This window comes from Tamandua tetradactyla, chromosome 24 (assembly GCF_023851605.1).
Source record: "Tamandua tetradactyla isolate mTamTet1 chromosome 24, mTamTet1.pri, whole genome shotgun sequence".
NCBI lineage: Eukaryota > Metazoa > Chordata > Mammalia > Pilosa > Myrmecophagidae > Tamandua > Tamandua tetradactyla.
In genome coordinates this window covers 41115707-41139697 of record NC_135350.1, presented here as the reverse complement: position 1 = coordinate 41139697, position 23991 = coordinate 41115707, and the positions used below count along the sequence as shown (strand labels likewise).

At 33.4% G+C, this 23991-nt stretch overlaps 1 protein-coding gene across 6 annotated transcripts in view; it reads right to left on the bottom strand.

Moving 5' to 3' along the window:
- Positions 1 to 23991, bottom strand: part of MAPK10 (mitogen-activated protein kinase 10) — a 371854-nt gene that overhangs the window by 54890 nt on the left and 292973 nt on the right. For 4 of the 6 annotated variants that reach the window (XM_077142935.1, XM_077142933.1, XM_077142938.1 and 1 more), the window contains exons 10-11: positions 5831 to 6013; positions 2144 to 2268 (exon numbers count right to left, since the gene is read on the bottom strand). In XM_077142935.1, coding sequence (XP_076999050.1) covers positions 2144 to 2268; positions 5831 to 6013 — 308 coding nt within the window. Of the gene's footprint in view, positions 1 to 2143; positions 2269 to 5830; positions 6014 to 20870; positions 20943 to 23991 lie in introns of all 6 variants that reach the window. The other 2 variants (XM_077142936.1, XM_077142934.1) reach the window with 1 other exon arrangement.

Genomic DNA, 23991 nt, shown 5'->3' with positions numbered 1-23991 from the left:
CTGCTCTTGCTCTAGAATTAGAATTTAAACCTGTTCACTTCAACATGTCTACATTTAAAATGTGTTAACATTGTACAATCAATGACCCTAGTTTAGATGCCAAACACTTGTTCTTTTGTATAATAACTGATCCTTTTTCCTCATAGATTTCAGGCTCTATTGGATCCTTCCCTAAAACCCATATATCCTGTCTTGTTGCTATCTATGCCCACCCTAACAATATCGAAATGGTTGAAAGAAAAGCTCCAGCTATCTTAGGCCCCTCAATTTTATCTTTTTATTCTGCAAAGGAATTTTTCATGAAAAGTTAAAATAAATTTTAAAGGTCATTGACACTATTCATTAATATCTTGTGATAGATTCTAAGCATCTGTCTCTTTTATAGACAACATAATTACAAGTGAATTACAAATGCAGACTTCATGGCTCTAATTTAACTTTAGGCCACAATCCATTAAAAATAAATTACACACATTAAATTAGATGTATGGGAAAATAAATATGCCACACGATTTGAGCTACCATAATGAATGAGGAGCAGTAACTTTAAATAACTTGTCTAAAATTTTTATAACCTAAACAACATAACCTAAAATTCTAGAATTTTGCCAAATAAAAAAGTTCTTATACCTAATTTTCATATACATAATCCTCATACTTTCTCTTATAGTATTTCACTTTACTCCAAGTAAACTTACTAAGGACATCTTAAAGAGAAGGAAAGGAAGCTTGAAGAGAATCTAAATTTTAGTTGTAAGAACATAAATTAGTCTTAAGAACATTAAAATCAGACTTGGCAAATTTTATTTTTATGAGAATCAAATCAAGTAACTCAAAAATTAAGTTGAAGCAAATCGAAATTTCAACATAATTGTGAAACTGTTTACGAGAGCAGATCTTAAGAAAATGCCGTGAAGGACAAGTTGCACCTCAGTTTCCACACTTCAGAAATTCACTCATCAGTAAAGAGTTTTTACTCTGACATTTTCAAATGGTTTAGGATCCAGTTGTGTGATGAATAGTAGTTTATTGAATATTGTGCCTATAAAGTTTAATTTTTCATTCGGTTTTAACTTCTCTAGTGAAGAATGAAGGGATATGAAATTACATAAGCTTGAATCTAGCATTTCTAACACAGGCAAAGTGCACAATAAATTAGAAGAAAGGAAGCTGAAACAAAGCAAAAGTGTTCCTGAGCATGAATAGCCTAAAATTACAGAGGAGGGTACAAGAAAATAAACAAACAAATTATGCTGAAGGTGATATAAAAAAGAAAATAAGATAATTTAGCACAGGTATTCTAAGAGTTGAAAAAAATTCTAAAAATTGGCTTACTGCGGTAACATTGCTAATAGTAAATCATTTAGAAGCAGCACCTACGGGAATTCCCATCAGGAGGCCTATGGAACACACATGGACAACAACACACAGTTTTTCCTGCTCAGCCCTAGGTCAACACAGAGAAAGAGAGGCAGAGATAGAAGAAAGAGATATGAGAGAAGATATTAAATATTTGAAAATTAGCTTTAAGAAAAGCTATATTTCTGAGAAGATTCTTAAACATGTCTGCGTTTAAAACAAGGACATACATCTTACAGTGACTGTCAATTTAGAATTAACCTGAAATAATGTCATTATTAGAATACCCAATTTTTCTTGTCTAATTCATGCAAGTTACCAATGACCTGGCAAAAGCTCTGTAAGTGAAATGTTCTTAAGTACCACACCTTAGTCATGGCAGGTATTTTATCGAGGATATAAGGCCATTTATAATAACGTCATAACAATTTATAATGATTTTTCTTCCACGAAGTTTGCATTAGAAGAGACTGATGCTCAAACGTAGAGGAAGAAACACTAATGTCAACAATTTAATGAAAACAAATAGAAATGTTCGTGGAAATCTAAGATTCATTGGACTAAATCACTCTCTCTCATAAGAATTCATGGAAAAGAAATTCATTTAATACCTAAGTAGAAGAAAATAACATTCAGAGGAGCAGGTAGTGGCAGTGGTGTAGGAATTTTATGAAAGTCCTTTCTACCTTCTTCTGGCTTCTAATTTTCTTTCGGCTTTCACCACTGAGCACCCAGTTGCTATAGTCTGTTTGTGGAGGGAAAGTGAAATAAGCCTGTGCCTTACCGCTTCAACTTCAGCAGGGTCGTACCACACATTGATGTACGGGTGCTGTAAGGCGTCATCCACTGATATCCTTTTTGCTGGGTCAATCACTAGCATCTTTGACAGTAAGTCCCTAGCTTGGCTGGCTGAAACAGGGAATGAGAAAAATAATTAGTAAAAATTTTGTTTGACAAGGAATTTTGTTGGAAGGAAAGAAAACTAAAGAAACAATCAAATAGTGCTTTTGTCCCAAATACCTGGTGAAATTCTTGATGTGCTGGAGAAGGAAATTATTTCACACTTTTTATTGTGTATCTCTAAGCCTAAGGTTTCATTTAGAGCTCTTCACGTGTTAAAACGGTGTGTATATGTGAATGTAGTTATTTTTTTGTATTTCTAAGTAAAATGCATCCACCCAGAAAGTTTGCATCAGAATTGAACTCTGCTTAGGTAAATGGTCTGGAAATAAGAGAAATATAGGATAACGAGCATAAGAAATGCATAATGCTCAGCAATGCATGGATGCGTGCTTGAAAATGAATCAGCTTCTCTGTTTCTATGTTCTCATTCCTACAACGGAATTAACAGAATTTGAGCATTCATGTTGACTTCAAAGATCATGTAGAACAAATTCCTTATATGCACAAGAAAAATAAAGTCTGAAGAGTGGATGTGAGAGGAGTAATATTCAACAGCTGAATTTCATTTTAACATCTCTGTAATCATTTTACATTTTTTAATCAATGGAATTATAGATTTGATGAAATAAAGTAACTAGTAAGTGAACCCAAGTGCTAGACCAGCCACTAATAAAACTCTCTATATGCACATGAGATCATGATTAATTTTGTGGTTGTTAATAGTAATGTTTATAAAATTATATGGTGATAACAAGTTAGTGTATTATAAAATTTCAAATTAAAGAGACTAACCCCTAAATTGAGTTGCTTTAATTAGGAAAAAAGTTAATGTGTTTGAAGCCATTGGTCTGTACTAATTTTTTATTTTATCAATTTTTTAGATTATTAAGGCATTATGAGTTATAATTAACTCGTAATTTGAAAATTACATAAAATACAAAAATTAGGGAAAACAAACCAATCCCATCATCTAGAGGCAACAAGAAATTGGTGTATTTTCTTCTGGTCTTGTTTATGTATTTTCACATACTTTTAATCATACTACTGTTAAATGTAGCAATCTATATTTTTCATGTCCTATAATATAAAAATTTTCTTATGTTGTTACATTTTATGAAATGCACTTTAAAATGTTCTGTACAAATTATGAAAAGTCCTAGTAAAATCAGAATGAAAGACTTTTTATTTCCATTAATAATTTTTCTGGGGAACACAATCCATCTCCCATTCAGACTTTCTGCCCTTAGATAGGACAGGTGCAGGAGGGAGCTCCTCATCAATAGAAGCGTGAACTCTACCAGTATCAAAACATCTCATGAAGAAGCAATAACCAATACCATTTGTAGGGAGAAAAATGGGGAAGAAGAAAAAAATCTCAATGCCTTAGCATTCATTCCTTCCTTTGCAACAAATTATTATTCTCTTTTCCAATTACAGTAGAGTAAATCATTCCTTTTGATTATTTGCACAACTCTCTGTCATTTACCAATTTAACATTAAATTATAATTAAATAATTATAAATGTGTACATTAGCTTGTAATTTGCAAAACATAATATAATTGTGGAGGTATGAATTGAATTAAAAAGCCAAAAAAAGACACTCAATAATGTCAAACTTGTAATTTTTCTACAAGCGCTGTCATTATCACCAAATAATATCTTTGGTGAAAGGGCTCTGCTGCCTCCATATTGTGACACCACAAGCGTCTTCAAAAAAGGGATTTCTTTTGCAAGATATGTCAATTAGCATGAAGACAAAAATTCTATCAGAGCTCTACTGGGAATATTAGCTCTTATTCAAACTGTTCATAAGTAACATTGATCCTAAAAGCAGTATATGTAGTGATAATTTAGTCCCTTGCCATTCAGAGAACTTGTAGAGGCAGCTGAAGAAAGTAATCTATCTATGCCAATAAAAGTGTCAAGATCTCAAACACAAGATTGCACATTCCAAACCCACCAGATGAAAGTTCGGAGTACATGAAAAAGATCCTGGAAAATAATAGCATCACATTTTAGTTCGTCTATCTCAAATTTATCTCAGCTATTTCTCTGTAAGTTAAATCTGTACCTAATGAATTGCTCACAAACATTTGAAGTAAAATTTCAAAAGTAGGTGCCCTAACTTTTTTTCTGATAATGTATAGGTACTCTTTGAATATTATTATTTTGTGTAAGTTATTGAGTATTTACTACAAGCCAGGCACTGTTATTATCTTCCTAACAACCTTATAAGGTAGACACTGTCCACTTACATTTGTTAAAAGAGCTTTTAAAAATAGTTAAAAGAGCTTGTAGAGACAGGTGAAAGAAGAAATTTATCTGTGCAAATAAAAGTGTCAAGAACGAAGACACAATGCTTCACATTTAAACCTGTAGAAAGGTTAGGTAATGTCATGGTCAGCTTCATGTGTCAACTTGGCCAAGTGGTGGTACCTCTTTGTCTGGTTGGGCAAGTGCTGGCCTGTCTGTTGCAATGAGGACATTTCAGAGAATTAGATCATGATCACTCAGCTGCATCCACATCTGATTCCATTTGTAATCAGCCAAGGGGAGTGTCTTCTGCAATGAGTGATGCTCAGTCTACTCACTGGAAGCCTTTTAAGGAGGATTCAGAAGAGACAGGCTCTCTTCCTGCTTTGACTAGTGAGCCTCTCCTGTGGAGTTCATCCAGACCCTCCATCGGAATCGTCGGCTTCACAGCCTGCCCTGCGGATTTTGGACTTTGCACCCCCCGGTCACGTGAGACCCTTTTATAAATTTTATGTTTGCGAATGTTCCCTGTTGATTCTGTTTCTCTAGAGAACCCTAACTAACACAGGTAACTTCTCCAGGGTCACAAAGATTTTAAGGGACAAAGTCAGGATTTGAACCTAGACAGAGGGGAAATATCAAGTATGTTTCAAAATCAGATTCTCAACTGGGTCCTAAATCATAAGAAGTAGAATGTTACTATTTGGACCGCCCTTCGTATATTGCCAAATTATTCCTTGTCTCTGTCTCTATGACTGAAAGGCACTATTACTCCATTTTTGGATGAAGAGCTTCAGATTTACTACCCAAGTTCCTTGCTGCAGATAGAGTAGTGAAAGGAATTCATTAATATGGGCGTGTTTATGTTGAATTTAAAAATGTGTGCGTGAAATCTCATTTACCATGCTAAAACAAAAACATGCACCATGGTTAAGCACTAGATAGAATACCAATAAAAGAAAATGTAGACATCTGAGTCTCTAACTTTTTACAACTTAAAACTTGGGTTGAAACATTTTTCCATGTAATAAAAAGGATTGGAACAATGATACATTGAATTTACAGGATTATACTACAAAATAATTTAAAGATTCTAAATAAACCACATGAGATAACCCATACCACTGGCATACACTTTATTCCCATCCCTTCCTCTGACACTATCCAATTCTAAAGTTCTTGACCACTTCCCTTTGTCAGAAGGGAAAATAAGCAGTAGCACAGATTAAGGACCTAAGGAGATAGTTCTAAATTGTGTTCTTAATTAGCCCAATACCCACACCATGGTTCTCAGGTTGTCCCTGAAGGCCGTACCTTTGAGTTTATTGTGCTCGGAGTCCGCTGGGAAGAGGGAATCTGGAAAAAGCTTGGGGAAGGTAAGTCCTGCATACTTGGGCCGATTCTCAACATAGTTTCTCACCGTGGGTTGCAATTTCTTCATGAATTCTGGACATGGTGTTCCTAGTTGCTCAATTACCTTGTTCCATTGGTCAATATCTGGGAAATGAATAGTTAAGGGAAAAAAAGAAGTGCAGGCCACTAACTCTTGCCTTTCACTAGCCAGAAGCTTACTCCTCAGATTCAGAGTTGTCATCAGTACAACTGGAGTTTTAATGAGAAACAAAGAGCAAAAATATAAAACCATAATTTTCAGGCAATAAATCCTCTTGGGATTTTAAATTTGCTTTCAGAATATACACACTTTGGGGGAGTTAGCATTATATAATGCAATAAGGTAGCATTAATTAGTCTTTGGTTTATAAAGATTAGAAAGTATTCAATTAACAGAAGAGTTTCTTATATTGAGACAAACTTCCAAATAACCATGTGATTTAGAAGAGAAAAAATTATGACATAATCATGACATTTTTATCATGAAACTAGCTTAATGATTTATCTTTTTAAAATAAATACACAAATACTTTAAATATTCACTTATGTTTTTCCTAAATTAACTTTGAGGTTTTCTTCCTTTCTTTAACAAATAAGAAATTTCACTGTCTTTTAATAAATTTTCTATTCATAATCTTTACATATGGGATCAATAGAATTATGACAATAAAATAAATCATTAATTCTTCACCAAAGAGTTTTAAAAAATCACATTTATCAAACAAAGTAATTATAATTTCACACCTACTGCTATTACTTCTGATAGGAGTGCCCTACATCCCTGAATTCTGTTTTCAACGAGATATGATGGGGAACATAAGGGTATTTAATCTAAGACAACAGTTGCCATCCAAGTCCATGTATTTCAGAAAGTACATTAAGCATGGGAAATTCTACAAGAAAATATTAGCTTTCTATGAAAAATAGTACCCTCAAAATTGAAGCTAGCTCTTTGACAGACATACACACTGATTGAGATTCTCCTTTTTCATCTATCATTAATCTTTAATAAATCAAAGTCTTTAGAGTGATAAACACCACCCATGAAAACACTCAAGAATGAACTAGAAGAAGTTAATTTCAAACAGATTTCCTTGCCATGTGTCAGTGAATGGCACAATTCTTGGAAATTCTTCTTAAATCCAATACCATGAGCAGAGTTTCCTCCTCCATTGTTTATTTTTCTATAACTACTTTTAGGTTAATTAATTTCTACTAATGTCATTTGTGACAATTCAGGGACTCTACCCTAATATTACTTAATTGAGGTTTGTGAAGTCTTTATTTTTATTATTCAAGAAGGTTGGACTGAAAGACTAGCAGTCCCAACAAAAGACAAAGTAAACTTTATCCAACAGAAATTAAAATATAGCATGAACTTGGTAGATAGGAGATTAATCAAAGCTCAAACCAAATTCATTTGCAGGTCCTCTTCTACCTTCCTTGTACTCTGGCTGAATGAAACAAATTAGTATAGATCATTTCAGTTTGGGGGATGAAAAAGATGTATGACGATGGACTGTTAAGAAGTGAAATGAGAGTGGGACACACTGAAGAATAGTCTTTTTACAAAAGTGTAGCAATCATTAAACAAGAACATGTTTCAATAAAATTTCGTCCAGGTTACTCTGTGCATGGGAATATGGTAGCAAGTCAGAATCATCTGAAATAAAGAAGCTAAAAATTAAATTGTATAAGGTGAAAGTGAAAAATTACTTTTAAGCAAAAACTGTTAATACTGTAATTATAAGTGAGTTATAATTACTTCTGACGTTGAAATAGAAAATTAGTGTAAATAATGTAACAATTATAATTTATACTATGGATATTTTTAAGCCTTCAGAAATTGCTAAGTGAGATAAGGAGTTAATGACCTCATTCTACTGTGTCCTTTAAATTACTACCTTTTTCTTTATGTTTTCCTCCATCATCGAAGACTTTTTATAATGAATATCATTTTCAGAGCTGCCAGCCTCATGTTTTCTGACTTGCTTTCTACTCTGCTCTAGACTTTATATTCAATCTTTAGTACAAAAAATTCCCTGACATCTACTTGCAAACTAAAGAACATCACTGCTTGCCACCAAATTCTTAATTACTATGTTCCTGAAGTAACATTGCCTGATAGAAATGTCTTATAGAATAGTTCCAGAAGAGGCTATTTTACCTTACAAGTCAATCAACAGCCCAGGTTCTGTGTTAAGTATGATTGTGTGGCTTCACCTTAGCTCTGTAGGGAAGAATGCTGCTCTCAATTAGTGATGTCTGCCTTAGGTGTGGATAAGGAAGTAGAGGCACAAATGCCATGTTATTTCCAACCATGACTTACGTATCATGATATAAAACTGAATATTCATAACTTATATTCATAGCATAGAATATTCATAACATAGAATACAAATACAGTTCCACCCCACCTTCCCTCTGCCATTTATCTCCAAGATTCTGAGCCCATTGGTCTTATGTAGGGCCAAACTGATATTACTAAATAAAAAAAATTCCCAATGGTAATTTTAATACAGATGGTCCCTGGATTACATTTTTTTAGGAATACTGATGTAGAATATACTAAGAGTCTCATGATTCAGTAAATCCAAATTTAAGAATAAATTACTAGTATATTTTGTTTTATGACATGTCAGAAAAGATTTAAATTCACCTGTCCACTAGTGTAAAATTTAGGCATCATTGATCTGGGAATACTTCATGGAAAGGAAAATCTTAATCTTTTTCTCTTTACCCCATGTTGCTTTCCTGAAAAGACCACAGGAAATTGTTGTAAGTGGCTCACCTAAGCTCCCATTAGAGTGGGATTCGGCCAAACATCATCCAGGGAGAACTGAAGTTATATGCTGCTATCACATGTGGAATATTACTCATGGAAAGTACAAAAATTATTCAACTTAAAGTACAAAATACTCAACCATTTATTTCAGTAGTTACTATATATATCTCCATGATAAAATTTGCCCTTTAGAAAAATCTTATATCTGAATACAACTGTGAATATCAAGAAAGAAGTATATACACACATGACAGATTTCTGGATTTGGGTTTTATGGTTTTGTTTTGTTCCCTTAAAAATACATTTTTTTTCAATTAAAAATGTTCTTTTCCCTTCAAAACTCCCCCTCAAGTTCCGGCAACATGAAATGTAAATAAGTAACTTAATGTGCAATTAACATGTGCAATTAACATCTGGTTTCATTATAAATGAGCCTAGGAGGAGGAAATATTATAAGTCAAAACAAATTAGAAACTTAAAGTTGACAATTTGAGAAAAAAGATATTTGTTTGCTGGCAGAAGATTGTTGGTGGGCTACTATGGTACATGCAGTACCCAAAACAGATATTTGCAGCACAAAGTATATGATCTTAGTATGCTCTATTCCTTCTTGTAAATCTATTTATTATCATAATCTATATTTACTTCCAAATCAAAAAATGGTGAGAGATTTCACATAGAAGCAAATCTAATATATATTATATGGGTGGCACTGGTAAAACTTTCATTAAGATATTGAAAGTTAATCTCCAGGGGCCTTCATTTGTGCTTGACCCTTACAAGACTCTGAAAATAATTCTGAATTTATAATATTTATTCTTTTTATTGTAAAAAATGCTTCTCTCCAAATTGTATGATCTTCTGGCCTCAAAAGTGCTTAATCTGACTCCATCCCATTTCATATCATTCTGAAACTGAGAATATAATATGACATATGTATTTTATAGCAGAAAAATATTAAGAACCTTTTAAAATTGTTAAGTAAAATTAAAGTAAAGCTTTAATACAAGCTATTTAAAATAGAATCTTATTTAAGGGAAATAGTACTCTGTTTTTGTTGAACCATATCTGGAAGGTTATATCCATTTCCAGATATAACACAATTTAAAAGGGAGGCTGAGAAATGACAACTTAATATGAAGTCAAGGAAACATGCCATATGAGGCATAGTTGAAGAAACTTTTATGTTTAAACTTTAAAAGAAAGGGTAGGCAATCCCTACCCTTCATTCTAGTTCCTCTGATTCCTTTTATCCTGTAGCTCTTATAATCTTCTAATATTCTGTGCTATTAATATTTTAATTACCTGTGTTCCCCTGGAAAAATGTAAATTTTATAACAGTAAGGATCTTAGTTATTTTTATTTACTGATGTATCTTTTAAAACCAAAAAAGTACCTATCACATAGTAGGTGCTTAATAAAATTTTATTAAATAAAGAATATATATTATATATCTAATCAAAGTTTTAGAAGGAGGTAATGTAAAGATTGGGGAGAGATAATTGTCAAAGAAATAAATTCTAAATAAAATTTATACATTCAAGAATTGATAAGAGATTGGAATCCAGGACACACAGTGAATCCCAATAAGGATAAATAAAAATCTACATCTAGTCACATGGTAAAGAAATAGTAGATAGCCAAACAACAAGAAAAAAAATCATAAACGCAGGCAGAAAAAGGGAATGACTCCTACTAAGACAAAGAAAAGCACAAAAAAAAAATCATAATTTAAAAAAGTGTTTAAAAAAAGACAACAGATATTTTACCTAGTGAAAAACACTAATAGTCAACACAGATAGGAAAACATGCCCAGATTCCATTGTAGTCAAGAAAAAGTAATTAAAGCCTTAATGAGATAGTATTTAATATCCAAGAAGTTGGTTTAAAAAAAAAAGAAAGAAAGAAACACTAAATCTGATAATACCAAGAATTGGTGAGGATGTGGAACAGACAGCTACAAATATAAACCGCCAGCTTCAATAAAGATTTGATATTAGACAGCAAAGTTAGAAATGTGCCCAACCACAACCCCAGGCTTTTATTTTAAAAAAAAAAATCTTGTACATATGCTCCAAGAAAAACAAACACAAACGGGAAATATTACCAAATTTACTTATAGGAGAATGGATTCATTGAACAACACTCATAGAATAGTAAACTATACAGCAATAAAAATGAATGTACTCAGGCAAAGATGCTACAAGAAAGGAAACTATATGCCAACCTCCCTAATGAATATAGATGCAAAAATTTTCAACAAAATACTAGTAAATCAAATTGAGAAACACATTAAAAGAATTATACACTATGATCTATTGGGGTTTATACCAGGAATGCAAACGTGTTTCAATATAAGAAAACCAATCAATAAAATACAGCATATTAACAAATTGAAATGGAAAAATCACATGATCATCTTGATTGATGCTGAAAAAAACATTCAACAAAATTCAACATCCTTTCCTGATAAAACAATTCAAAGGTGGGAAACTTCTTCAATATGATAAGGGGCATATATGAAGAACCCATAGCCAGCATCATACTCAACACTGAGAGACTGAAAGCTTTTCCCCCTATGATTAGGAATGAATCAAGAATGCTCTCTGTCCTCACTATTATTCAACATTGTACTAGAAGTTCTAGCTACTGCTATCAGTCACAAAAAGAAACAAGGGCATTCAAATCAGAGAAAAGGAAATAAAATTTTCATTATTTGCAGATGACATGATACTACCTTTGGAAAACTCTGAGAAATCTATGACAAAGCTTCTTGAGCTAATAAACAAATTCAGCAAAGTAGTAGTATAAAAGAACAATGTGCAAAAATCAGTATGTTTCTACACACAAGCAATGATCTAACTGAGGAGACAATTCAGGAAAAAATTCCATTCAAAATAACAACTAAATGAATAAAGTAACTAGGAATAAAATTAACCAGGAATGTAATGGATCTGTACACAGAAAACTTCAAAACATTGCTAAAAGAAATCACGGAAGATCTAAATAGGTGGAAAGACATTTCCCGCTCATAGATAGGAAGGTTAAATGTAGTTAAGATGTCAATTCTACCCAAATTGTTCTACAGATTCATTGCAATACCAATCTAAATCCCAACAATCTACTTTGAAGACCTCAAAAAGCTAGTTATGAAATTCATTTGGAAGGGAAAGAGAACTTGAAAAGCTAAAAAATATCCTAAAAATGAAAAATGCAGTGGGAAAACTAACAATTCCTGATTTGAAAGCTTATAAAGCCAGAGTGGTCAAAACAGCATGGTACTGGCACAAAAATAGAAGTATTGGTCAATGGAATCAAATTGTGAGTGTGGAGTTAGACCACCCAATCTACAGTCAATTGATCTTTGACAAGCCCGCCCCCCCCAATCCACTTCAGTGGGACAGAATAGTCTTTTCAATAAATGGCCTTGGAGAATAGGATGTCAATAGACAAATGAATGAAAGAGGACCCTTACCTTATACCCTATTTTAAAAAGTAACTCAACGTGGGTCAAAGACCTAAATATAAGGAGCCAGAACCATAAAACTCCTGAAAGTAAATATAAAGAAACATCTTCAAAACCTAGTAATAGGTGGTTGCTTCTTAAATGTTACACCCAAAGCACAAGCAATGAAAGAAAAAAATGATAAATGGAAACTCCTCAAAATCAAATGCTTCTGTGTCTCAAAGGACTTTGTCAAAAAAGGTGAAGAGGCAGCCAACTCAATGAGAGAGAATATCTGGAAATCACATATCACATAAAAGTTTGATACCACTAATAAATAAATCATACAATTCAACAACAAAAGGACAAACAGCACAATTATAAAATGGGCATGTGCCAGTTTGAAAATATTATATACCCAGAAAAGCCATGTTTTAATTCTGATTCAGTCTTGTGGAGACAGCAGTTTCTTCTAATGCTGATTCAATATTGTAGGGTGGATTCTTATTAGATTATCAGAGATATGACATGCCCAATTGTGGGTGTAATCTTTTGATTAGATGGAGATGTGACTCTACCCATTCTATGTGGGTCTTGATTAGATCACTAGAGTCTCTGAAAGGGGACACATTTTGGAGAAATGACAGAAGTCTCAGAGCTGACAGAGAGAGAGTTGACCCAAACTTCAGAGCAGAGTGACAAAGATGCCAACAGAGACACAGATGTTTGGAGATCTTGGAGCCCAGCAGATGTTGCCACATGCCTTCCCATGAGATGTTAAGCAAGCCAAAACCTGGAGAGAGCCAAGGGAAATCAAGAGATGAAAGCCAGCCCCAGAGAAGCAAAGTGAGGAACCCCCACAGGAACAGAGGTTGAAAGCAACAGAGCCCAGGAGCAAGGGACCAGCAGATGGCAGCCAGGTGACTTCCAAGCTGACAGGTGTTTCAGACCCATTGGCCTTCCTTGAATTAAGATATCTTTTACTGGATGCCTTAGTTTGGACATTTTCATAGGCTTAGAACTGTAAATTTGTAGCTTATTAAATTCCCCTTTTTAGAAGTCATTTCAGTTCCAATATATCACGCTCCAGCAGCTTACTAACTAATACAGGACTAAAGATATGAATAAACATTTTTCCAAAGAGCAAATACAGATGGCTAAAAGCACATAAAGAGATGTTCATTTTTATTAGCTATAAGGGAAATGCAGATCAAGATACAATGAGATATCACCTTACACCTATAGGAGCAGCTGCTATTAAACAGTGAGAGAGCACCTTACACCTATAAGAATGGCTGCTATTAAACAGATCTACAAATGTTGGAGATGATGTGGAGAAATTGGAACACTTGTTTACTGCTGGTGGAAATGTATAATCATACAGCCATTGTGGAAGACAGTTTGGTGGTTCCTTAGAAAATGAAATATCAAATTGCCCTATGACCTGGTGTCATGGTCAAGTTCATGCGTCAGCTTGGCCAAGTGGTGGTACCTGTTTGTCTGGTTGGGCAAGTGCTGGCCTGTCTGTTGCAATGAGGACATGTCATGGAATTAAATCATGATCACATCGGCTGCATCCACAGCTGATTCCATTTGTAATCAGTCAAAAGGAGCCTCTTCTGCAATGAGTGATGCCTAATCTAATCACTGGAAACCTTTTAAGGAGGATTCAGAAGAGACAGGCTCTCCTTCTGCTTTAGTCAGCAAGCCTCTTCTGTGAAGTTCATCCACACCCTCCATTGGAGTCATCAGCTTCCTGCCCTATGGATTTTGGAGTCTACATTCCCATGGTTACGTAAGACACTTTTATAAATTTTGTATTTATGGATATTTCCTGTTGATTCTGTGTCTTTAGAGAACCCTAACTAATATGCTTCACAATACTACTACTTGGTATACAACCAGAAGAGCTGAAACCAGTGACACAAACAGATATTTGCACACCGATGTTCATAACAATATTATTCACAATTGCCAAAAGATGGAAACAATCCAAGTGCCCTTCAACAGACAAGTGGATTAACAAAATGTGATCTACATATGATGGATGCAGCAATAAGACAAAATGAGGTTCCAAAGCCAATAATAACATGGATGAACTTTGGGTACATAATGCTGAGTGAAATAAGCCAGATGAAAAATGATAGTGTATGATTTTGCGATTATACTGTGGGTAAAGGTAAATTCAGAGGCTTATACTGTAGAATATAGCAGACCTAGAGATCCAGAAGCTAGAGATGGGTAAACGGCTAGCTAATGATGTTGAACATAAATGTAAGGGAATAGATAGAAGTGAAGGCAGTTCATTAGAGGGTTTATAAGTAGTACTGCCATATTGAAGGTGAACAGGATTGAAAAGGTTGTATAGAGCCATGTATTCCACAAACTAATACCACAAATATAAATAAGTTCTTGTATGAACTACTTTAAAGGTATGAATCATGTATAAAGAATCAATAATAGAGGGGCATACAAGGAAAACTATATCGTATGCTATGCTCTATATTTAACAGCAACACATCAACAGTACCACAGCAACACCAGGTATAAATAATTGGGGAGGAAGGACAAGAATTAAGAGGAGGTTTGGAGTTTTTATGTGGTTAGGGAGTTGTGTTAGTTAGATTCAGTTGTCAACTTGGCCAGGTGAGTATACCTAGTTTTGTTGCTGCGGACATAAGCCAACGGTACGTGAACCTCATCTGTTGCTAATTACATATGCAGTCGGCTAGGAGGCGTGTCTGCTGCCATGAGTGACGTTTGACTTAATTGGCTGGTGCTTAAATGAGAGAGCGCAACTTGCAGCTCAGCCCAGGCCTTTGGAGATGCAGAAAGAAGTCACCCCGGGGAAAACTGTTGGAACCCAGGGGCCTGGAGAGAAGACCAGCAGAGACCATCCTGTGCCTTCCATGTAAGAAAGAGCCTCAGTGGAAAGTTAGCTGCCTTTCCTCTGAAGAACTAACAAAAGAAATCCCCTTTTATTAAAAGCCAATCCGCTTCTGGTGTGTTGCATTCCGGCAGCTAGCAAACTAGAACAGGAGTGTTTATTGGTTATTTTTCTCTTGGGAGCAATGAAAAATTTCTAAAATTGAGAGTGCTGATGATTATACAACTAAGTGGGGATAATGTGAGACATGGGTTTTTTACTTTGGATATTATCCGTGATGCCCATGGATGGAGATGGCTGAAGGATACACTGAGAAGTAGAATCGCAAACTGTGGTGTATACGTATGATGGAATATTGTGCAGCTACAGAAAGGAGCAAAACCATGAGGCAGGCAATGAGGTGAATGAGCCTTGGGGACATTATGTGGTGCAAAATAAGCCAGAAACAAAAGAACAAATATTGTATGTCTGCATTCAGAAAATACTTATAGGAAAACTGGGGCCTTAGATGTAAGCTCTTATACCAGTCATGTTTAGTCCAGAGCTATAAACGTTATTTCTAGATTTTGAGATGCTGTGCTATATATATGTATAACTTGGTATCTCCTTGGAACTTTGGCTACACGTGTGACACCTAAGACTCAGAGATGGAGTCCTGCAGCTGTGACTGCTACACACAACAACTCTTAAAGAAACTGAAAAAGAGATCGGGTCGCAACTAAGATAAATCAGAATACAGGGATAAGGATGACATTGTCTGTATTTTAGAACATCACCTACTGTATGAAACCAAAGTAAGAGAAGTTTATTTTGTCCAAAACCTAAACTTTCTATTCCACATAATCTAACTCAACCTGCCTCGACAGATCTTTTAAACAACCCAAACACATGGAGCCCAGAATGGGAATGAGGGTTTGTAATTCTGTATAGCTTAGTGTAATACCTGGATACCTCCCAGACTATGTTGGACAGATAATTTAAAAGTTTGGGCAAAGTCCCTTGAGGGACTGGAGAAAAAATATGGAACTATTAAGCTTTACCAGTGGGGAAACACCAGATTCTGTCTCAAACATTCGAGACCCCCAAGTCAATAGGCCAAGCCTTTGATCTTTTTTTAAATTAATTTATTTATTAATTTTTAAAAAATTAACAACAAACGAACTGAGTCCTTGATCTTGAAGCTTGCTGTTATAAAGCTTATTTCTGTAGCAGATAAACTAAGCCTACCTTTAGTTATGCCTTAGAGTTACTTCCAGAATATCTCTTTTGTTGTTCAGATGTGGCTTCTCTCTCTATGCCCAACTCTGCAAGGAAAATCATTATTACCCTTCCCCCTACATGGGACATACTATCCAAGGGTGAAGGTCTCCCTGACAACAATGGACATGACTCAGGGATGAGCCTTGTTCTGGCACCATGGGATTCAGGCTATTCTGGAGGCCACGCTTATGTGAGCTTCAGGTAGATATTGCTAAATACCCAATATCAAACCCCAAACATAACCATTCCTTTAACCTAAGAACACCTCGGGCTTTATCTGAGATTCTACAAAAGTTTCATGCACTATGATTAGTTTCCCAAAACCTACAACCTCCAGATGGTTCCTAGGCTAGATAAATCCTGAAACCCAGAGGGAATAGCCGCTCTGAGAATATCAACTCGTACCATCCCCCTACCCCATATTATTGACATGCCTTTCCTGCATAAAAAAGTTTAAATAGGCATACCCCAAATACCCCTAAATATTGGAAGGATCAAAGGATAAGGAGCAGTTATAACAGAGAAAATGGGATTTTTAAAATGAGCATGACTGCTGAATCTTTATATTGATATTTCTTTTAGTCTTCAGTGTCTTGGAGCAGCTAGCAGGAACAACCTGAAATTGCAGAACTGTAATCCATACCAAACTCTGAAATCTGTTCTATAACTACTTGTTACAATGTACTTTGAATGTATTACTTTTTTGTATATGTGCTATATTTCACAATAAAAGATGTTTTAAAAAATGGATGTACTCTTTCCAATTTCTCAACATAAGTAAATCTTAAAAATATAATGTTATATGTAGAATGGTATGATTTCTAAATGTTGGGTTAATTTCTTTTTTTCCGTTAATTAATAAAAAAATAAAATAAAATAAAATAAATAAATAAATATATATATATAATGTTAAAAAAAACCATAAGAAAATAGCAACAGTAGAATATGACAAACATATAAACTAAACCCTACATTGCTTAGGATAAATATTATTGAAGTAAAAACATAAGTAAAAGCAAGCAAACAGTAAAAATTAACACATAGGGCTATGATTATTTCTGTAGAGTGAAGGATGTGGATGGTGAGGAGCACCCAAGAAAGTTCAAAGTTATTGGTAATATTCTATTTTTTTTAAGCAGAGTGGCAATATATGTGTGTTCTTTATTATTTACCATTATTTATCAAAAGTTATATAAAAGAAATTCATTTGTATAATGTAAGATATTTTGTAATTTTTAAAGTAAAAAATACCAGCTATGGTTAAATCATTGGAAAAGTCCCATTACTTCAACAGATGTTTACTTTTCTGTAAAAACTTAAAAATATTTTATTTAAATAATTTCCATTAATACACACTTAAAATACATCTACATAATAAAATAGCATATAAAGATATGAAACTTTGAGGACTTTTGACTATATAAATTTCTCAATGCTAAAAATAAAAGGTAAATTTTTTTAGGCATAACCCTCAACCAGGACCATTCCAACCAACCCTAAAGAACACCTAGGGCCATATATAAGATTCCACAAGGGTTCCATACACTAGAGTAACTTTCCAGAAACCTACAACCTCCAGATGGGTCCTTGGTCCAGATTAGTCCTGAAACCTAGAGGGCCCAGCCTCTCCAGAACATCAGATAGTTTCAAGTCCCTATCCCATATTAGTGACAGACCCTTCCAATATGAAAAATTTAGACTGGCCATGGCCCAAATACCCCTAAAGAGAGATATGGAAAGATCAAAGGTGATGATAGAGTTATACAGAGAAGATAGAATTTAACAAATGAATATGAATGTTAAATCATTAAATTGATATCTCTCTTAGTCTCCAATATTTTAAACAGCTAGAAATAAAAATCTAAAATTGTGGAATTGTAACCCATGTTAAACTCTGAAATATGTTGTACAATTAATTGTGGTGCTGTGCTTTGAAATTTATAGCTTTTTTGTATATATGTTATTTTTCACAAAAAAGAAGGAAAAAAAGTTGATTGTGATGACAAAATATTTAAGCCTCTAGCCTCCTATATTCTGGAGCAGCTAGATGGAAAAATCTGACAGGATCATACGGTAGCCCATGACAAACTCTGGGATCTGTCCTGTAACTACTTGTTGAAGCGTGCTTTGAAAACTATTTTTTTTAATTTCTTTGCTTTGTATATATTTTATACTATACAATAAAAAAAGTTTTAAAAATTTCTTTAGGCATAAAAGGTAAAGGCTATGAAAACTTATTAATATTTTATGTTTTGCTGTTGGGATAGCTTATATGTTAAGAGATGTATAACTTATACAGCAAAGACTTTTAGAAACCATTTATTTTGGTAATGTCTTTATGTAATCTAAAATGTATTGATTAAAAGTAATATTATCTCCTTATGAAGCACTGTATAGATAAATATTACTCATATTGTATATTTCCAAGTCCATTTTAAAGGCTCTACTTGACTAATACATTTAGATATAATTTTATTACCTGTTCAGATAAGTTATATATATAAGTAATTTGTCAGATATATAAGTCACTTGTCTTGCATTTTATGAGGTTTATTTTGACATTCGATGTTCACAATTGGTTGAAAGCAATTGGTTTAAAACTTTAATCAACATGTTTGCAATCGGTATAAGACCACAGCCTATACTTAAATAAGTCATAGAAAGCTGCAGTTGGCAAAGACACACTTTTGAAAATAATTCTCACTTTCCCTCCAAGAAATTTAAATATATGTCCACCATAAGAGAGCTCAAAAAAGAATTTAATATCAAAATATCAAGCCTAAGTTTTGAAAGGGCATGTAACATAACATTGCAACATTAGCTGCAGCATTATTTACAGGGGATCTTAATACCCAAGTTAAAAAATTACTTCTTCCAAGAAATGTTCTAAGAAACATTAAACTGTGTTTAATAACTAGGTTGTGGATATCTACTTTGATTTCCTTTAAGAGAGAATGAAAAGCAATCATTTTTATTTACAGATGAGATGGTAAGTACTCTTTCCAGTTATCAATTATTCAACTACATTGAACTTTTGGAAAAGCGAAGAGTATACAAACTAATAGAATAACCCTGTTTTCACTGCACTGTCTAAAATGAGCCAAAATTAAAGGACCTTATTTCACATTCATGTCTTAAGGTCAAGCATATCTTTATAATAACTCATTGGGAATAAAAGAAATCCTATTTTTTAGAGATCTGAAGCAATTCAATTTTTATGAAGTCAACATATTTTTAAATAGCATTGACATGAAAATGATAAATTTATAGGTATTATTTAATAATACATAAATGAAGAACAAATCAATAAAGACAAAAAGATGTTTTTATTGTATCTTATAAAAGATTAGAAAAATATTTTATTAAGATTAGTCAGAAGTAAGAACAGTTTAGCTTTATTTTTAACTGGGAGTTTAGGTTAAGTTCTCTCATTCAGTACAAATTGAGTAACTACTTCAGTTGTTTTCTGAATTGGCACTTTTAATACCTACATATATATATTTATATGTATGTTATGAAATCTATTATTCTTCAAGCTTGTACATTGTATCATAGACCCTTAATAAGAATTGTATTAGAAACTTAAAGAATAATGACTAATAATAGAGTTAGGATACAATATATTAGTAATGTACTTTACTTATACATTAAATCTCATTTGTTTAGGATCAATCTTTATTTTTGAATTATTATCATTTTAGCAGAGGTTTTATCTTTAGTATAACAAGGTTATAAGATTTTCATAAGTGACTGAGTGTAGGGGAATATTTAACTAACTCAAAGGAATCAATTATTTTTAAGCCTATGGACAATTTCCATACCATATACTAATTACACACTCCTCTTTTTTGTTTAATATTGCAAAACTTCTGGAATCTTTACCTGTTTGTTACCTGAGAGAGAATTACTTTTACTTACCCAAGTGATATAGATGAATTTCTACCAATATTTTATAAAATTATCAATTAATGAGGTTTTAATTATTATACTTGTTTGTTAATAATATAAAGAAAAATGAGGGCAGAAAATTGGAGATATAATTACTAAAAGTGAAGTAAATGAGAAAAATAATTTTAAAAGCTGATCAATTTTTAAATGAAATATGCATGCTCTTTGAATATGTGTTACAATAATACACTTGTGGGTGAACATAAATTAAACTGATTAAAGATTCCATACCAAGTGAGTGTTTCTTATATTATAAAAACATAAATCTTCAATCTTAAAACTTAAGGATTTTGTCATTTTTAATGTAGTTATTAATATATCTTAGGTAATAAAAAATTTACAAAAAACTGTAAAGAGTATATCACTGTTATTAGTTTGGTAGGATTTAATTAGGACAGATCTTTCAATGTCATGTTGATTCTTTGATATTCGATATGGCATTATTCACCTAAGGTCTCTCTAGGAAATGCAGTCACTCCCCAGTGATGCCGGCTTAGAAGTACTCGACATTGGAGTCTCATAGAAACCCTCAAAAGGCAGTGAATTTATACCGTCACCAGTTTATACCATATTTAAAACCAAAGGGAACTGATTGAGAATGACAGCAATAGAGGCCACTGGCTGCTAAGAAGGATACGATCAGTGCCAGGAAACAACACTGCACCTTTTATCATTTCTCCCATGATGCACCCTACTGACCACATGTCAACTGAAAACAAAAATGAAATGAAGATAAACAAGAACACAGGGATAGAACAACAAATAACTGACAACACTCAGAAAACTATGCCATAGAGCAATGGCTGACCTTTCACTGACTGGACGGATTGCCAGTCTCAGTATCATTAATGTTTTAAAACATGAAATGGTGAGAACACGAGAATGTCAGGGCACTGTTTGCCTGGAACTGAACTAACAATGCTCCCCAATGCTATCTAATGTATGATAATATTACTTTGCAATTATAATTCAATGGTTGATTTAATAGGTTTAATTTGCATTCGTCTACTAGAATCCTCTTGATTTGGACTGTAAATTACTCAAGATTGTACTAATACAGGAAACCAGGTAAATTCATTTCTTTTTTATTCTTTTGTATATATATTTGAAGAAAAAAGAAAAGCTGAGCTGACAGCAAACTCAAAAGAAAAGGCTTTCTTTATAAAACACATTTACTGTTATTTATAAATATAAATAAGTTCCTAGAAGTGAAATGCAAGTTCAAGATTGAATGTTTTTGAAAATGCTATCTTAGGCTCCTATCAAAGGAGCAAATTTCCAAAGAAAAAGCCCTGTCTTATTCTTATAAATATGATCGCCTTATAATGACAAGAAATGCTGATTTTCAAAATCGGATGGCTCAACATGGAATAACATAACTAAAGAGCTGACACTTCTTCTGAGACTGTAAATCAAAAGGAACCTGAAATTCAAGGTGAAATTACCATGGTCTATGCTATTTCCAGTTATCATCCAGAACTTAAAATCAAGAAGCTTTGCAGAAGCTAGACAGGGAGGGGGGAAAATGGGAAAAGCAAAGCAAGAAAATAAATCTCTCTTTAGCTCATACTGGATTACTCAATTGTTTTTATTTTTTGCTGAAAAATCACAAAGAGAGAGGGGGTTCTTATGAGGGGGGAAAAAAACCTACAAGAATAAGGAATGTTGAGGGGGAATAAATAGGAATAGGCATTAAAATATCAGCACTACATAATTTTGCTCCACTTAACATTTCAAATTACATTTTGTAATTTGACAGTGACCTTCAAGAACTCCTCATGAAATTGTTTCCAGTGTAAAAAGCTCACATATTCATTGATAAATGGGTTAAAGCCACATATCCATTGTTTGATTTAACACCTAAGAGTGGTCACGGCAAAGAAATAGTTACAGCTTTGAAGGTGATAAGCAAATCCAGAGAAGCAAATTTGTTTTGCTTCCATTTTAGGAAAGCAAGACACATGCAAAAATATTAAGGAAAGATAGAGCAAACAGTTGTGCATACCCTTATTATTAACGAACTTATATTTTCAGATAACATCTATCTCCCAAGAGATTGGTGTTGTGAGAATCTTTTGATTAGAGGAAAAATGACAAAGATCTTGGAAAACTTCTTTGCTTTTAAATTGCAAGTGTTCTTATCATAAATCTGTCCAAAGTGACCAGTCTCACTAAGTTGCTATTTATAAAGTGTCTGCTTTGTAGACATCATGGAAGAAATAGACAAAATTTACACATGGAAAAAAGAAAGCCTCAATAAGCAATGTTTTCTCTTGTTCTCTCTCTTCTTCAAATGTTTTGAATAGGTTGAAGAAAAGGTTGTTTCTACCATAAACCCAAGTGAGACTTCATTTCCTTCTTTGTGCAGATCATTTATTATTCCTGGCAGATTCTTCTCTTTTTCTACTGGAGAACCAACTCTGCTATATAAAATTTCCAACTATGCAGACTTGAGCAAGTTACTTAACCTCTTGAAACCTCAGTCTCATCCTTTAAAATGTGGATGACAAATAGCATTTATCATGTAGGGTTTCTAAAAGACACGAAAGGATTTTTCCTGTTAAAGATCCTTTCATGTTGCCTGATACATAGGAAGTCTTTGATAAATATTAGTTACATATTATATATCATCCAATAAGGGGAATACCACTCTCTAGGCAATTCATTTCATTGTTGAATCACTTAGAAAGGCATTCCACATATTGAATCACAGTTGACTCTATGGAACTTTCCTCTATTATCTAACAGGTATTACCTACTACCCTCATCCATTACCCTCAAAATATATGAATATAACCGATAGCTTCTGGCCTCCCTTCTCTTAAAAGTAGCAAGTTTATATCTTTCGGATAAAAATCCATTGATTCTTCTTTCTCCCAGTTTTCCTTTTTTTTTGTGGCTTTGCCAGATACAAATACTACAAAGCAAAAGGGGAACATTTTTGGAAATCTATCTTCACGTGTTAACTCAAAAGAGATGTCATAGACCACAAGGCTTTGCTTAAAAATAATGCAAAAATATAAACTCTAGATCTGAAGCTTTAATACATATCTTAAATTCTATTTCTTTATTTAATATATCTTTTTGGGTGATAATGCCCTGAAAACTTTTACAATTCCTGTTTAACTTAATTTGCTATTCATTATTCCTAGAGACTATTGTAGTACTTTTGCCAAGTAAGTGTCAAACTTGTGTCTGGAAATATAAACTCTATTATTATGAATTATCAAAGTGGAATACAAGCACATGAATTTATATGGATTTTTATATACTCAAGGCAGGGTTATTTCTCAAGAGAAAGCATTCCCTCCTAAAGCAGGGAATAGGTAATAAAAGAATCTGACTCTAAATTTTGTTGTAGCAAGGAGGCAGTGGTGCATACATATATATGTATATAATATGCATATATAATTTGCTCATGAAGGGAAGACCAGATTATCAGATTGTATTCTGGAATTCTTACTATTTGGTTATCTCCATAATTATTATTCACGTTAATGCTGCCCATATAAAATTCTGTCTGCTTTTATGATTCTGACTCTTCCCAATCTCCCTCCCATCATCAGTTTTCACATAGCAGAGAGCAGAGTCACTTGCTCTTCTAACACTCAGAAACTGAGTCATTCTCTTAGAAAGGATGTCAAGTAAGTGTTGGTGTTACTAAAATATGATTATTCATTTTCTGAGTGAGAGTATCTAAAAAGCTGAAGTGCCATATCATTTGTCATTCATGAGATCATACTAAATTATCTTTTATC